Source organism: Microplitis demolitor, chromosome 7 (genome assembly GCF_026212275.2).
Source record: "Microplitis demolitor isolate Queensland-Clemson2020A chromosome 7, iyMicDemo2.1a, whole genome shotgun sequence".
Lineage (NCBI taxonomy): Eukaryota > Metazoa > Arthropoda > Insecta > Hymenoptera > Braconidae > Microplitis > Microplitis demolitor.
In genome coordinates this window covers 1,904,688-1,920,874 of record NC_068551.1, presented here as the reverse complement: position 1 = coordinate 1,920,874, position 16,187 = coordinate 1,904,688, and the positions used below count along the sequence as shown (strand labels likewise).

General features: G+C 31.9%; 4 protein-coding genes across 7 annotated transcripts; 2 read left to right on the top strand and 2 right to left on the bottom strand.

Annotated features, from left to right (window-relative positions):
* Positions 1–259: 259 nt before the first annotated feature.
* On the bottom strand, positions 260–3,630 carry LOC103570994 (lysosome-associated membrane glycoprotein 1). Its single transcript, XM_008548941.3, has 5 exons — positions 3,286–3,630; positions 1,567–1,997; positions 1,252–1,468; positions 987–1,172; positions 260–813 (listed from the first exon to the last, which is right to left on the bottom strand). The coding sequence occupies exons 1-5, from the start codon at positions 3,332–3,334 to the stop codon at positions 674–676; spliced, it is 1,023 nt and encodes a 340-aa protein (XP_008547163.2). The 5' UTR covers positions 3,335–3,630; the 3' UTR covers positions 260–673.
* Positions 3,631–3,765: 135 nt separating this feature from the next.
* On the top strand, positions 3,766–4,774 carry LOC103570995 (uncharacterized). Its single transcript, XM_008548942.3, has 2 exons — positions 3,766–3,941; positions 4,011–4,774. Exons 1-2 carry the CDS (start codon positions 3,911–3,913, stop codon positions 4,313–4,315), a joined length of 336 nt encoding a protein of 111 aa, XP_008547164.1. The 5' UTR covers positions 3,766–3,910; the 3' UTR covers positions 4,316–4,774.
* A 417-nt stretch (positions 4,775–5,191) lies between these two features.
* On the bottom strand, positions 5,192–14,724 carry LOC103570992 (uncharacterized protein DDB_G0284459). 4 transcript variants are annotated; one of them, XM_008548935.2, is made up of 7 exons: positions 14,616–14,724; positions 14,256–14,486; positions 12,803–12,899; positions 12,259–12,443; positions 10,075–11,969; positions 7,301–7,536; positions 5,192–7,218 (listed from the first exon to the last, which is right to left on the bottom strand). In XM_008548935.2, the coding sequence occupies exons 3-7, from the start codon at positions 12,803–12,805 to the stop codon at positions 5,722–5,724; spliced, it is 3,816 nt and encodes a 1,271-aa protein (XP_008547157.1). In that variant the 5' UTR covers positions 12,806–12,899; positions 14,256–14,486; positions 14,616–14,724; the 3' UTR covers positions 5,192–5,721. The 4 variants fall into 4 exon arrangements, with proteins under 4 accessions (XP_008547157.1, XP_008547158.1, XP_053596909.1 ...); XM_008548936.2 differs by having other exon boundaries at positions 14,553–14,661; XM_053740934.1 differs by lacking the exons at positions 14,256–14,486; positions 14,616–14,724 and adding an exon at positions 14,525–14,615.
* Positions 14,725–14,872: 148 nt separating this feature from the next.
* Positions 14,873–16,184, top strand: LOC103570990 (28S ribosomal protein S18b, mitochondrial). Its single transcript, XM_008548933.3, has 5 exons — positions 14,873–15,077; positions 15,149–15,296; positions 15,405–15,502; positions 15,845–15,975; positions 16,034–16,184. Exons 1-5 carry the CDS (start codon positions 15,021–15,023, stop codon positions 16,182–16,184), a joined length of 585 nt encoding a protein of 194 aa, XP_008547155.1. The 5' UTR covers positions 14,873–15,020.
* The last annotated feature ends 3 nt before the right edge of the window (positions 16,185–16,187 follow it).

The window sequence follows — 16,187 nt, the reverse complement described above, 5'->3', positions numbered from 1 at the left end:
TTTGAATTTGCTATCGAATTGATACTGGTTAGCCGCCTGATAATTTTTGAATATTTTAAAAATGACAAATTATTTTTAAAAATTCAAAAATTGCACCTGTAGTTTTTTAAATTTTCTACATGTGCAAATTTTTAGTTTTATTTTTTAATTAGCTGCAAACCACGATCATAATTAATGTAAATATTTAATTAAAAATAATTAGTCAGTTTAAATATTTAAAGTGACAGCTAAAATTTAGAAATAAAAAAAAATAAATATATATTTTTAATAATTGAATTTATTACGTAACAATAATGAATTAATACTATTTTTGTATCCAATTTATACATGTATATTTATTATAATTATAATTATATTATTTATATCAATTAATAATTATTTATAAATGTAAATAATTCAAAAATAAGATAAAGTAATCATGATTGAGGATACAGTGGTAAATATACAATTTACCTTTACAATTAATAAATTCGCTTAAATTTATAAAATAATCACATAAATGAAACAAAAAAATAATAATTATGATTGTAGCTATAATAATTATAATAATAATAATAAACAAGATTTGTAATCTTGACAATAGAAAAATTAATTTGATTTATGAAAAAATGATAGTAAAAAAGAAAAAAACTTCGATTTAGGGAGTAATTTAACCGAGTAATTACGTTATATCTTACATACTACGGTATCCGCGTGCCTGACTACGTCGACGGCCGACGAGATATGCAGCCAGGACAATTATTACAAGAGCTATCAAAGCACAGCCTACAGCTATTGGTACGACGTCTTGAGTTTCGAAAGCGCAGTCTTCAGCTATAATTCATTTAAAAACACATTAGAATATATTTTTATTACTCACTCATAGATTTCTATATCAATATATACTAAATCAGGTACTAGTTCTCTAATCGGGTATTAGTTCCCTGATTGAGTACTAGGTCTTTCCTTTAAATTTAATTTGATAAAAATAATAAAAAAACAATTACCAAATCCAAATGTTGTAGTGTTATCGTTTCTGAAAGCTTGGAACTGTAGATCAGATATTTCAAGTACAGCTGTTGTGTTCGTTACAGTTGAATTAAGATTTAACTTAAGCGCTTTAGCACATCTGTATGAATTGCTCACAGCTATTGGGTATTCACTTGTGTTGTGCATCAACATTAATGTCTCGTCTGTAATTAAAAATAGTTTATCAACATCTAACCAAGTAAACAAACAATTTTGCCGTGCATCAAAGTCAAATATGCATACTGTATTGATAACTGGGCAATTCTGCAGGTGCCAAGTATGTCTCAATGTGATGCAACGAGTACTTGGTTCCATTTTTGTTGAAATGCAAGACTAGAGAATCATTGGAAGCTACTGTAGAATTCCACGAGATCATAATAAACTGCTCATTAACTCCGCAATCTCCACTAGCGTTTGTGGTCATGTTATCACTCGGCAATGTTATTAGCTGCGATATATTCTGCAATTAAAAAAACAATAAATAAACATAAATATTATTATTATTATTATTATTCAATTATGCTTAGAGATTATAATACGCAGAACTTTGATACGTACTTTATTATCGTTGTTTAGGTATGTAACGTTAAACTGCGCAGCCATTTTAACGACAATGCATGTGTGGTTTGTGCCACTGACGATCCATTTTCCAGTCTTTGGAGCCGGTGCTGGACCAGGTGTCGGTGCGGGTGTCGGTGCTGGTGTTGGCGCTGGACTTGGCGGTGCTACAGTAGTCGTCGTGGTCGTAGACGTCGTAGTATTTGGTGCCAATGTCGTTGTCGTCGTTGTGGTTGTCTTCGCTGTTGTCGTTGTCGGTTCTGTTGTAGTCTTATCTGGCGTCGGAGTTGGTTCCGGAGATGGAGTAGTTGGTTTTACAGTAGTTGTACTAGTAGGTTCAATCGTAGATTTTTCAGGGATAGGTTCCGGAGGAACCATATCTGAAGTTCTGACGACGTTTTTTGCTGATGCAACTTCATCTGCTGGTTTACCTGCAATTTAATTATGTTGTTTTTTTAATTAAATTAATAACAAATAATTAAACTTCAAACTAATAGAAAAAATAATTAATATTAAATATCTCTGAGTAATTTTCCATCGTTATCACAACGCTTACGCATTGATTGTAACGTTCCAAGTTCAAATTACAGACATCTTGCAACAAAGTAATGCAGATGTATACATGTATATCAATGACTATTATTTTTATTTTAATTGCATGCCGATTTTCTGGCTTCTTAATCCCACTTGCGTCAATATAAAACCCGTCACCCAAAGGGTATTTTATTTATCAAAATTTATCAAAAACAAATATAATTCATATGCTTCATCTTTTAAAACTTATAAAACATGATGCATATTAACGTCCTCTATGACTATTAGCAGCAAAGAGGCGATAACTTATCTAAAATACGTGTCGTAGTCATATAGATATATATAAATACACATATATGTGCATTTATCAATCGAATGGTCTATCGCTCGTCTTCTAGCTCAATACTAAACTCCCAATATCAATACATCAAAATACTTAAGACTCTATATCTGTCTGTAAAAATACTTGACTTTTGAATTCAAATTTTTAAATATTTTTTTTACCGTAAAAACTTTGCAATCTGATATAAGATAATTTTCAAGTATTTGGAAATCAAATTTCAATTATTATCAGTTCAAATATTTATATATATATATATATATATGTAGTTATTTGTGAACCTCGTCGACTGGTTAACTAGTTATTTAAGAATAATATTTCATTGATAATACAGAAATATGACGACATGAGTCAACAACAAATATATCGTAAAATATCTTATTCTTTCTTCGTATTCTTGATCCTTCTTATTTTTTTTTTTACGATACTCTCGATGTATACGATATATAAATGCATAATAATAATAACAAGTATAGATTGAACGAAAATTTACGTGAGATAAAAAACCTATGGTACCAAGATCGTTTATCTCAAACTAAAAAACCGGTTTATCATTTTTATTAACCAGTTTTATTTTAAATAATAAAAAAATAAATAATTATTAAAAGATTTAAATAACAATAAATTATATTGCTAAGTCACGTCGTTGTCTGCCATAGTGAGATCATAATTGATCTCATTAGCTTTTATTTGCTGCATAAAAAAAGAAAAAAAACTTGGAACCTCAATAAAATAAATCATTAAAATAAAATTGAAGCTGAAACTAAAACTATATATTATATATATATATAGTACAAGTAATATATATGATTAGTAATTTAAAATAAATATTAAATGGACGTTACCTGATACTGAAATCACCAGCAAGCAGACACAAATAATGGAGAACTTCATTTTGTAAAGAAAAGAATTATTGCACAACAGTTCAGAGACAAATCATCAATCGGTTGTATATATTTATATGTAATATACTTATTTATCAAGTGATCGTGCTAATAAGAGGTATAACTTAATAATTATGGCACTATTTATTTTTTTTTGATGCGCAAAAAGACGGTGAGATTCCTTTGGTGTCTGGGTTGGCAAGCACGAACCCACGCAATTGTTATATTATTTTATGCTGCGTTATGCTAGTACAATGAGTGCTTAGTGCTTACGATTGATATTAGCTGGTATGACGACAACCACGACGAGGAACGAAGAAAAACGACCAGGAAATTTAACAAAATGAACGATTGGATAAAAAACGTTCAGTTGGTGGCGGTGTTGGAGTCAACGACTCCAACTGGATAAATTTCATACTTATTTACTGTCGGTAAGTGATGAATTTTTGATACATCTGACTTGGCATGTCATGATATGACAGGTGTGTAAATAATTGTCGAGTTCACTAACAATCGCAAGCATTTTTGTTAATTAAATATTTTAAAAACCTGGTAATTAAAATTTATGCTGTGAAGGAAAATAAAAATGGCTGAAGAAGTTGAAAAAAGGATTGAAGGTAATTTAGATATTAATTAATTATTTACTTACTGAGAGTTTTAATTATAATTCTAACCATAATTACTAGATGCTGATGAAAAGAAAGTGGAGTTGACGAAGGAGCAGCAGATGTTTTTAGCAGAATGCGAAGAAGAGTTTAAATTTTTGTATACTGATGATGATCCTGAGTATGTAAAAAGTAAGAAATTGCGTGATGTGGAACGAAGAGAACCGCCAATTGTTGATCCCTGGTATTGCAAGCAGCCGAGAAATTCACGCGGGAATTACAGGCACAAAGATTTCCGTGGAATGAAGGATCGAGATCGTGGGGACAGGATTGATAAGCATGGAGGCAGACATCACATGTATCAAAGGAACTCACGTCCTTATTAATTTATCATTTTTTTTTTATATTTGAATTTTGTAATGAATTTCGCAACCGCGTGTTGCTTTAAATTGTAAATGATAATCAAGATAATTACAGAAAGTTGGCGGACATCTGACAATTTTTTTTTAAAAATTTAAAAATAGGTTTTTAGCAAATTCTAAAAGTACATGCATTTTTTTTATTTTATCATTTTATTTGTTTACTTTTTTCTATATGTAATTCAAAAATTGTCTCATGTCTGCTACTTTTACACTTATATTATGATACCGGAGTTAGCTGATGCCTAATAATTAGGATTTTTTAAAAAACGACAAATTATATAAAAAAAAATTGCAGAGTTTTTTAAATTTTCTACATGTGCATTTTTTTATTTTTTTTTTTACTCGACTTGTTGAAAAAAAAAATCCGAAAATTGTTAATTGTCTGTTAACCAGGATTATTATTATTTTGTAATTTGAATTTGCGCACTTATATATTAATAATTGTAATTAAAAAAAATATATCAGGAAAAACACTAAAATAAGACAGTATTTTTTTGTTAAAAATAATTGTTGTAATATCATTTTATAAGCAGCTCATACATAGCAAATATTTACAAACAAAACATAAGAATGTACAAAAAACATAATGTAAAATTTATTAACCGTTATAATTATTAATCAACTAATTAAATCTTAGTTTATAATATTAATTAATGTGATGCGTGATATAAACCTCGTTATTTTATTTTTAGTAATTAGAATATACGAGATTATTTTTTGTTCAATTCATTTTTTACAAGCCTTAGTTTTTATTTAATTATATTATTATTATTATTAATCGTTAATTATTAATTATAAATATTTATAATTGTTCAATTATAAGACGTGATAAATATTTAAATAGGAGTTAAGTCCTAAGTTGATTCTTTTTTTATACAAAAAATGATACATTATTTACAACAATGTACAGTAGTCATGAAAATTTAAATTTATATGACCGCGAATACCTTAAAAGACGCATTAGTCCCTCAATATAATAATAATAATAATATTAGTTGATATATAAATGATAACAAATAACGGATCTAGTGACGATCTATCACAGGTAATGCATTTTTAAAAAGTTTATCCACAATAATTGCACGGCAGTGACTGGTGTATCAAGAGGATCAATACAAAACACTCAAGTAGATGTAGAAAAGTATAATGTGATGTTGGGAAGACGAATGAAAGAAGACTAGTCCTCCATTCAAGCGTTAACTCAACGAGAAAACTGATGATGCCAATGTCTGTATGGTTTCATACCACCATTGCTTCTGAAGATCTTTTACTAATTGCAGCTTTCTCGGTGAAACGAAAGTTATCAGTTGATCGCGTGTATTGATAATTTGATCCTTTGATTACGTTGGCTGTTAACAAGAAACATCTCTTCAGAACGGAGGGCAATTAACACCTGGATGTAAATATTGGCATTTATCACCTACGCGACAGTAACCATTTTTGGTAAACTGCCGACAAACTGGTGGTTGCTTGCCGTTGCCACGCCAACCGCCACGACCACCCCAACCACCGCGCATTGGTCCTACGCCTGGATTCCCACCTCCGCGGAACCAACCAGGAGGCCCTGGAGGTCCGCCTCTGCCGCGATTGTGCATTGGACCGACACCTCGTGGTGGAGGTCCGTTGGGGAAGTTGGGTCCCGGACCAGGACCTGGACCGGGTCCGAACATTCCTGGGCCTTGGAAGTTATTGGGCATGTGTCCGAAGGAACCGTCTTCGGGCATCATATTAGGATAACCGTCTTGCTGATTGAACATTCCTGGTGGTGGCATCAGGTTTGGTGGCATGTTCGGCGGCATCATTGATGGATCCATACCAGGAGGTGGATAGTTGGGATTCATATTACCTGGCATGTTCGGCATATTGTTCATGGTGACGTCTGGTACGACAACTTTGCCGTCGCCTGTTCGCCAACCACCGGCTCCTGAGACTTCTTGAATCGGCGCCATGTGATTCATTGGCGCTTGTAGCATAGGAGGAGGAATCTGCTGCTGGGGAATATTCAGGGGTCCCAGTGAATTATTGGGCATTTGCATTACCGGCATCACTTGATTATGGGGTTGGAATGATGGGAAATGAACATTTGGAACCACCGGTGTTGTCATTGGTAATTGGGGTTTAGGCTCTGGCCATGGCACTGTTGTGAAATCTTTGTCACTATCCTTGCTAGCATTCTCTGAGATATCATCTAGTGGAATTATTTTAGGCTCTGTATAAATATGATGGCGTTCTTCATCAGGCTCAGATGGAGAATCTGGAATCATGCTACGATTGAAGTAAAGCGCTTGAAGAATTCCTTTTTCTCGTGCATACTGAATATCTTTCTCTTTACTGTCCTTGCCAGGTTCAACCAACGGCGGAGGTAAATCTATCGGTACCAAAACCTTCCACCGCGTTTTTTCTTCCATCGTATCTTCCGTGCTCAATTTCCTCGCCATCTGGAACGCTTCCCGTTCGTTCATTTTCTCCATTTGCTTCATGTCAGTGAATGTCTTGGTGACATTCACTCGTTCAGTCTCATCCAACTCAAAGTATCGCACAGACTCCAAGTCCGTCTTCCACTTGAGTGACTTTTTGGGCCCTTTGCGTTTCTGCAGAAGTAAAACACTTCTCAGTCCATCTACATAACGAATATCTTCATTAGGAGTCGGGGCTCTCCCCGAATCCTCAGGATCATCAGGCGAAGCCGGGGCTTTCGTTTCTTCCGAATCATCATCGCAAGTCGGTGTTCTGCTTCGCTCATCATCTTCATCATTCACCCGGTCTTTATTATTAGCTTTCTCATCCGGTGAGTCGTCATCTTTGTCATTCTGCGTCCGCTCCTTGTCTTCCTTATCTTCATCAGTCTCAAGTGTGTCTTGATAAAACTAAAACAAAGTAAACAAACATTTATTATTTATCAGCACCACTAGATTTACATCAACACTTCATTAAAAATAAAATAAATACCTTAAATTCCGGCTTCATGGATACTGGCGATCTATCATCATGAGTCGGGGACGTAGGCGGTGGCGTAGTGTCCCTCGTCCCCTGATCTGCTACAGAATTATTGCTATCAGACTTCTTGGTGTCATTACTGCCGTCCTTGGATACCGATGTCCTGCGTTTACGTTTCCTCGGCTCTTTGTTCTTCGTCGACGCTGTCAAAGCGTCCATGAACATATCGCTCTCTTGCAGTACCATCGCTACAACACATTCATATTAAATTATTCAATCTGTCACTGTCTTTTCTTCTTTATAAAATCATTTTAAATAAATTTAATAAAAATAATTAACATTTATTAAGCTCTCCGTATTATTTTATTATTTATTACTAATTATAAATCTTAATTAATATAAAATAAATATCTGGAACTTGGCATTAATGTCGATATATTTGCTGTAAATAAATACATATTATAAAACTGTAAAAAAAAATTAATTATAGACAATGTTAACAATAATTGATAGTGACAGTAACATTTTCAAGTCTTATTTACAATTGTAATTAACATACATATTCTTCTTTGCATTGATGAGTTTAATAAAAAATTACTAATTGACAATTAAAAATTGTCATTGTAAATGTTAATTTTAAATAAATATATAATTAAGAATTGAAGATTAATGAGAGATAGGTAAGCAAATTCATTTATTCTTTAATTAATAATTATCTCTTAATTAAAGGGAAGTGATAAATATTTTTTTTTTATCATATTCATCTTGTGAAATTAAAATGCGTAAGGGATAGCTTCCTGAAGATCATTAGCGTATAAAAATATCCATCCAAAAGCTTATTGTTAATTTATCATTTTTAAACATAAATATATACGTATAATTATTTATTATCATAGTAATAATTAATTTAAAAAATATAATTGCAGTGATTGGTAATTAGTGGGTAAAAAAAAATAATAATAAAATAAATTAGAGAAAAGCCATCTAGGTAGACAAAATACAAATTGATATATATGTTGGTACAGGAAGATGATATGAAGCCCATCAGTGGCGGCAAATGTTTGATGGGTGGTTAGTACATGCGCTATCGCTCTCCTTGTCTTGCACCCAAGTTCAACTGACAAAGAAGTACGTGACGGTATGACGTCGTCTTCTGTGAAAACATCGACTCGTACAGATTTCATGAGAGCTCGAAAATAGATTCCAATGATATAAGACACGAACTGGCTCATCATCCGCTACATTATTTTCTATGACAAATAAATATTTATTTAATATTTAAAAAAAAAAAAAATTATGAAACTTCAAATCCAATTGGTCTAAAATATCTATAGCCCTTTACTTTAAATAAAAAAATCTAATATCAATTTTTAAAAATAGTTAATAAACTTGGCGCTACATTTAAAATTTTTTTTTTTTAAATCAATATTTACTAGTCGTAGACATTATCAGTAATCATTTAAAATTTAATCGGTGATTCTTATAAAGCTGACTCCACTTGTAAGATATTTTAACGAGTTGATGACAATTACGTAAAATCCTTCTTGAGTAAAGAAAAATCTCGTACTGTCTCTCCTCTATTTATTTACTTTTTTATAAATCTTTCTCTCTATTTCTAGCATTCGCTCTTTCTCTCGTTTCTTCCTTTCGCACTCCATTCATTTTCCATTCACGAGAGAGTAATCATTCTTTTTTTTTTTTTTTTTATTTTTTTTTTTTTAATTATAATTAAACTGATATGATAAAGTAGTACGAGCAGGATGCATGATAACTTCTTAACAGCAAACTAAGGACCAAGTATAAGGAATAGAAACAACACATTTCTAATTCTAAACAAAGTCCCATTAAATAATTATTTAATATTAAATATTAATAAGACATTTTATTCTACATTGAGTCTTCAATCATCATTATCATTTTTTTTTTTTTAAATTATTTAAGTGGGCTGTAGCGAAAACTCAAGTTGAAATATTCATATTTTTTTCCAATTTTTTTTTTAATGATAAATTTATTATTTTACCCTTAAAAAGATGTACATGTACAAGAAAAATAAAGGAAAAAAATAATTAATAGTTAATTATTAACGAAGTAGTTTTTTTTTGTTCCTTACCCAGGATGACTTAGGCAAGAGCCCGTTACTTGATCGACGGATTACTCTTATCTTCGATAGTCGAATTATTAAACATATAATCCAACGTCGATCTTGACTTCTTCAATCACTTTGTTGTCAATTTATATTTACTATTTATTAACTACCCGCGTATAATATTTTTTTTTTAATGACACTATCATACTTTACATTACATCAAAAAATAATCAATAACATAAATAAATTACCTGCTAATTAGAGATAATTATATGAGGATGTCTTGTTTCTTCCATTATATACATGAGTTATCCATTATATTATTACCGTTAAATAAATTTGTTTTTATTTTTTTTTTTATATATATATAAAGAAAAGAAAATAATTTAAAAAAAAAAGTCAGATGTATAAAGTATTCTGTAAAAAAATGTTGATTAAATAATTGAATTTTAAATAATAACATTGGAGACAGATGTTTGTCCATTTGTCCCACCAGTTTTCACCTGTAAACTCAATAGTAAGTAATTAATAAACGTGCAATAAATTAAAATACTTGTTAACCGTGAGATGACAATTGCTAAAATATTTTTTTTATAAATAGTATTAATAGTAATTATAATAAATAATAATTTATGATACGGAGAGCAATCAATAGTTAATTTACTTTGAAAATCTATTGGTATTAAATAAGAGTACTTACGTTTAGGTTTAGGTGCGATAAGTTTAATGGCTCCTTTCTTGTCCTCAGATGGTGAAACAGCTGGTGGTTCTAATGACACTTTGGGTTTTTTCTCAGCAGACGCACCAGTTTCGCGTATTGGTGACGAACGTTTTATTGGTAATTTAGGGGGTACTATTTTTTTATCTGTCCCGGTTGCTGTCGCTGTTGCTGATGGTTTTTTACCAGCAGTTCGCGGTGGCGGTGGTTTTACTTCTTCCTCAAGACCTGTTGATCTAAATTTAGAATTGAAAGTTTTGACAGTTTTAGGACGCGACGAATCCTGAGAATTTTTACGATTTTCAATAGATATTGAAATATTTTTCTTCTCCAGTATCGTGGGACTAGAAGGTGATGTCTTCTTGGTATCACTCTTGTCTTTATTTTCCTTGGAGCTGTCTCTGGAATCGGTTGACGATTTCCTGAGTGGGTCACCAGGTTTTTCATCCTCTGGTTTCTTCTTGGGTATCTTCCCAAATTTGTTGTTCAACGATTGCCCCTGGACCTTCTCTAATGTCGCCTTGTCCTTCTCGGCTTGATCTTTCTTCTGTTTTTCCTTTTCTTTGTCGCGGTCTTTCTCTTTGTCGGATTTACTCCTTGAAGAGCTGCTGCTACTCGAGTGCTTGCTCGAGTGGTGTCTGTCCTTGTCTTTGGAAGATTTGCTCGAACTCGATGTACTTTTAGATGAACTACTAGACCGATGAGATGACGACGAAGAAGACTTGCGTGAACTGGATCGAGATGAACTCGAGCTGTGTTTAGAGCTACTTCTCGATGAAGAACTCTGATGATGGCTACTTTTTTTATCCGAACTACTACTACTAGACTTATCGTCTTTTTTTTGCGAGTCTCTATTCTCCTTATCACTAGATTTATTATTGCTTTCACCATTATTATTTACATTTTCATCTGTTTTTACTTTTGACGAATCTGATTCATCTTTATTATCTACATCAGCCTCATTTTTCACAACACCTGTACTACTATCTAACTCAACTCCACCACCATTATCATTATTATCATAAGCCTGACCATTTTCTAATGATATATTATCATCTTTTAAAGTTATTTCTTGTTTTGTATCTATTTTATTATTATCTACATTATTATCACTATCATTATTTATATTATTAGCTATATTAGAAGCATCTGTTTCAACTTTAGTAAGAACCTGTTTACCATCGCGTAATATTATTTTATAACGAATTCCTGACGGTTGATTTTGAGAATTAGAAACAACAACAAATGATTGACTTTTTATTTGTGTAGGTTGTAATTGTCCAGGTAATGTTTTATTTATTAATTGCAATTGCACAGGTTGAATATGAATTTGCTGCTGCTGGAACTGCTGCTGCTGCTGCTGCGAGTCTTGAGCAATTGAATTATTTAAAGCAAGATCTTGAACCCTGACAGTTGTATTTTCCACAGAGTCAAGAGCCTCTTCGGTTTTTAATTTATCTCCTTGTCGCGATACGACAGTCGCAGTTGCTGATGAATTAGCGACAGTGGACGTGTACGTTGAATTAGACGTAGCCAAGGCATTTGACGGTACGGTGTTCGATACGGCGTTTGATGTCGAGACATTATTGGTTACTACGGAAATTGGCGTAGGTATTGAATTGGGCGCTGTCTCTCCTTTGACGAGTTTCAACCACTGCTCGACTAATCTACCAGCGAGCATACGAACTCCTTGATGACTTCCTTCCTTCGATAGCCCCTTTATCAATTTAGGACAGTTGTTGCTCTTCAGCCGATCTACATCTACCGGACAGAGCAGCAGCAACTCCAGAAGCTCCTGAATCAACGCCCAATTTTTAGCGACTATTCCATCAGTCAGCCACATGTGGATCAGGTTCCATCCTCCAGCAGTCATAAATCTATAACAGTGTTAAAAAAACGCGTATCGGTCTATTGTTCTATGCCCCATTTAATATTTAGAGTAAATTTAAGTTAGTGTTGGACACATATCAGTAAGTTCGGTTCCTTGAATGAACCGCCCAATGGTTCAGAGTCCATTTGTTTTATTTTGCACGTTTATTGATTTATTTTTTCGTACCAATACTCAATAATAAAAGTTACCCGTACGTCTCAACGTGCTATCAAATGTTCAGATAAATTTTGAAAAGTTATTAATTTTAAATAAGTAAAATAAAATAATAAACTCACTGGCTAAGAAGTTCAGGTTCCGTAGACTTAAGGATTTGAATGTAGATACATTTGGACACGAGTTTCTTTGAAAATTTGATCATAAGACCCGCCAACCGATCAACTTCCGCTTTACCTTTGATCCCTCCATTAGGTCCCAATAAAACGCCCAGGCATTTTAGCAACGACAGTGGGTCTATTCGCGGCTGCAATCATAAATTGAATTAACATTAACAATCATTCAATAAAATGCAAAAAAAAATTAATAAATCAAGGGCATAAATTATGAATCGTAAATGACCATTGCAATGCAAGAAAGAAAACCAAGTCACGAGGTAGAGTATTACATATTCTGCATATATAAGAATTCGCAGATATAAGGTCATTGATCTGCTTATCCCTACCAGTGTAAGGTGGCTCGGAATCCATCAACGTCAGCAATCGTCTTGCTCACGACTTGTGGCGCCATCTTATCCGACATTTTCTTTCTCTAATTACAGGCAATTCATACTAAATCCCCAAGAAATATGAGTAAAAAAAAAACTATATAACAAGTAAAACTCACCATCTTTAATTTTTACTTAATAAAATTATTATTATTTTCTAGCTAATTGCTGATGATTTTTTAATGGACGATCTTCCAGTGGATTTTCATGATGAATCTGCAACGATATTCATAATATGTAATTTATGACAAAATGCCACGTACACGGATTTTAATAAAACTAAATAATGAAAACGTTCAATGTACGCAGAGTAAAAATTTAAATTTACTATCACTATTTTTTCGCTGTGCAAAATTATCACAACGTAATGAGTTCTTATATTACACCAAATAATAATAAATTGATCGTCATGCTGGTTTTATTTTATTCAAAAATTTAAATTAAAATTTAAAATAAAGCCACATGAGCTGAATGTTTCGGCAGAAAATAGATTCCCGAGTAACACGAATTGGTATTGATCCATACGGTAGAGTACCAAGACCAAGCAAAAATAATAATTGTGCTCTTAATTTAAGTTTCGCTCAGTAAATTAATAAATAATTATTAAAAATATATCTAACGAATCCTACCCGTTGTAAATATATTAATTATTGTCTTCGACATTAATCAATTGAGTCTTTCTTTGCCTAAATGACTCAATAGTTTAGTTTTATTATTAAAATAACGCGCTGCAAATGGACAAATATGCGAGATGTGAAATGGTGTGTCAGGAGACGGTTCACGTCCACGGACTGCAGAGTTTACAACGCGCAGGTATTTTGCGCATGTATATCCCCCCCACCCGACAAATAAACAACCTAAATACCAAATATCAGTGGGGGCACCAGCATGTCGGCCAATAAAATTCCTCGGGATTCTTGACTGGCCAATCTCGGCTCTTTCTCTGCAGGAGAGACGATGTCTTTATGTATGGGCATAGAACCAGATATGAAAAAACTTTTACAGGGATAACGGCTCTCCCCTCTACTTTTAACCGTACAAAAATTACTGTTGTATCATGCTGAGAATTATCATAATAATAATAACGAATATGATGATTCTCACTGACGCGCAACACAAACACGAATGATTCGGCAAAACTCGACAAAATTCGTTTCCTGCCCTGCCTCTTTGTCTATTTTTGGATTATGGCTCATTAGGTCAATAGTTTTTATAATTTAAATTTTTGAATAAATATTTGAAGTATTAAATATTAAATTTAAATAATTGACACTTCCCACTCTAGCGCGAAAATTTAAATGCAAATTCAAATTATAAAAATGTCTCACTTCAACGCGTCACGTATTTATAAATTACACTAGTGTGTATAAATATATAGATAAATGTATATATTTTTATAATTAGAGATGACGATAAATTTATCAAGTCATCGTAGAGCTAGATCACAATAATCGTCAGCTAGTGACGTAATTAATTAATTTCTTGTTCGTTTCTCATTTTTGTATCTTTTGAAAAATAACTTAGGGGGAATTTTGTATGAAACGAATTATGGGCAATCAATGAGCCACTTACATTGTAACAATTAAATTCCTTATGGATAAAACGATAATTTCCACGACAATTATATAATAAAAACTATTTTTTTTTAATAATTGTACACAATTTATGTTTTTAAAATCGAGAGTCCCGATTATTTTTTAAAATTAATTTCAGAGATAATGTAAAAAGTCTGGGCGGCTGGTTGGAGATGCTACAAGATCCTTGAAGGAATAATCCCCATGTAACCTCTCGCCAACCTGTCATCTGTAACCAAAAACCCGATATATTTTTATTATTTTTACCTTACAGATGAATTTATTATTTTTTTACTTTTATTTAGTCACCGATTATTATTTTATTATTAACTTATAACTGCGTTATTTAATTTCTCACCTAACTACGTATCACCAGCTGCCGCGATCAAACGGGAAATAGACCCCAGGAATCCGGATGTTCATTTTTTACTTTTTTTTTAGTCAAATTAAGTCTACTTCTGATACCCGTCCGAATGTGTCATCACTTTTTAAATTCAAAAACTTTTAAAAAATAATTATTCCCGCTTAAATTAATTATTTGTTAATTACTTTTAATTATTTATTATTTTTTGTGTAATAAATAAATAAATAATTTATCTATTCAGTTTTTGATTTGACCGGCAGCAAAATGGCCGCCAGCGGTTCTCAATCTGCGATGATGAAAAAAATAAACGTGAGAGAAAAACTTAACCTGTAACAAAATAATAATTTGAACAAAATTAAAAACAAAATTTTATTTTGTCAATTGTTCTGACAACTAGACATGTCATTTGTTATCACGAGACTTCAAGAGGCACTGAGGCATGGAATCATCACTAAGGTAATTTATTTAATGTGATAATTATTTTTAAATTCAATAAATATTATTTTATAATTGATTATTTATTGCAGACTATCGGCGTGAGATCATTTTCTCGTGGGAGTTCATTATTTAATGAAGAAGCTAAAGTAAAAACTAATGAACCGCAAATTGATCCTGCAAAGGATAGACGTAATCCTATTCCTCCTGAAACGAGTATTCGTTATTTAGCTAGTGACGGTAACTCTTTTTATTTTGAATTATTCAATACTCAATACGTAAACAAGATCCTGCTGCGTATTTTTTATTCTCTTTGAAAGTTACAATTAATTTATTTTAAATTTATAGCTTATAAAACAACTTATGGTACAGAACCTGTTTGGAAACCATATCGTAGAAATCATAAAGGTGGATTTGCTCCAAGAAAAACTAGGAAAACTTGTATTGTAAGCACAGTATTTCATTAAAAGATTTAATTACTTTATTTAGTACTCAGTACTTGCAATTTTAATTTTTATCAAAGATAATTAATGAGCGTGAATGTAGTAGACCAGATAAATTTAAAATTATAGTTAATACTGGTACAATAAAGTATCAGAAGTACTTTAAAAATATTAAATTTAATTGAGAACATTTTTCTAACTATCCAGTACACAGAAAAAAAGTTTCTTGCCGCGGAAATTTTTAAATTATGAATTAAAAACAAAATTTTCTTGGGGCGAGAAATTTTTTTTTTGTCTACTTAGTGCAGTTTAATATAAAATTAAAAAATTTAATTTTAAAAATAGAGAGGTGGAATAGTATCAACTAGTAGTCCATGTCCAATTTGTCGTGACGAGTACTTAGTTTTTGACCACCGAAATACTGCTTTACTGAAACAATTTATTTCTGAATACAACGGCGAGATAATAAGTTATTCGTAAGTAAAAAAAACAGTACATTTATTGTAAGATATTTTAAAAACTATTTTTTTTCAGGACAACGGGAATTTGTCAAAAGCAACATAAAAATTTACTTATCGCACTTCATCGAGCTCACGACTACGGTACAATAACATTTGATGTTCCATTTAGAGAATATAATTATTCTGATTGGTACAAACCTGAAGACTTAAAGCAGGAAAATTAGTTT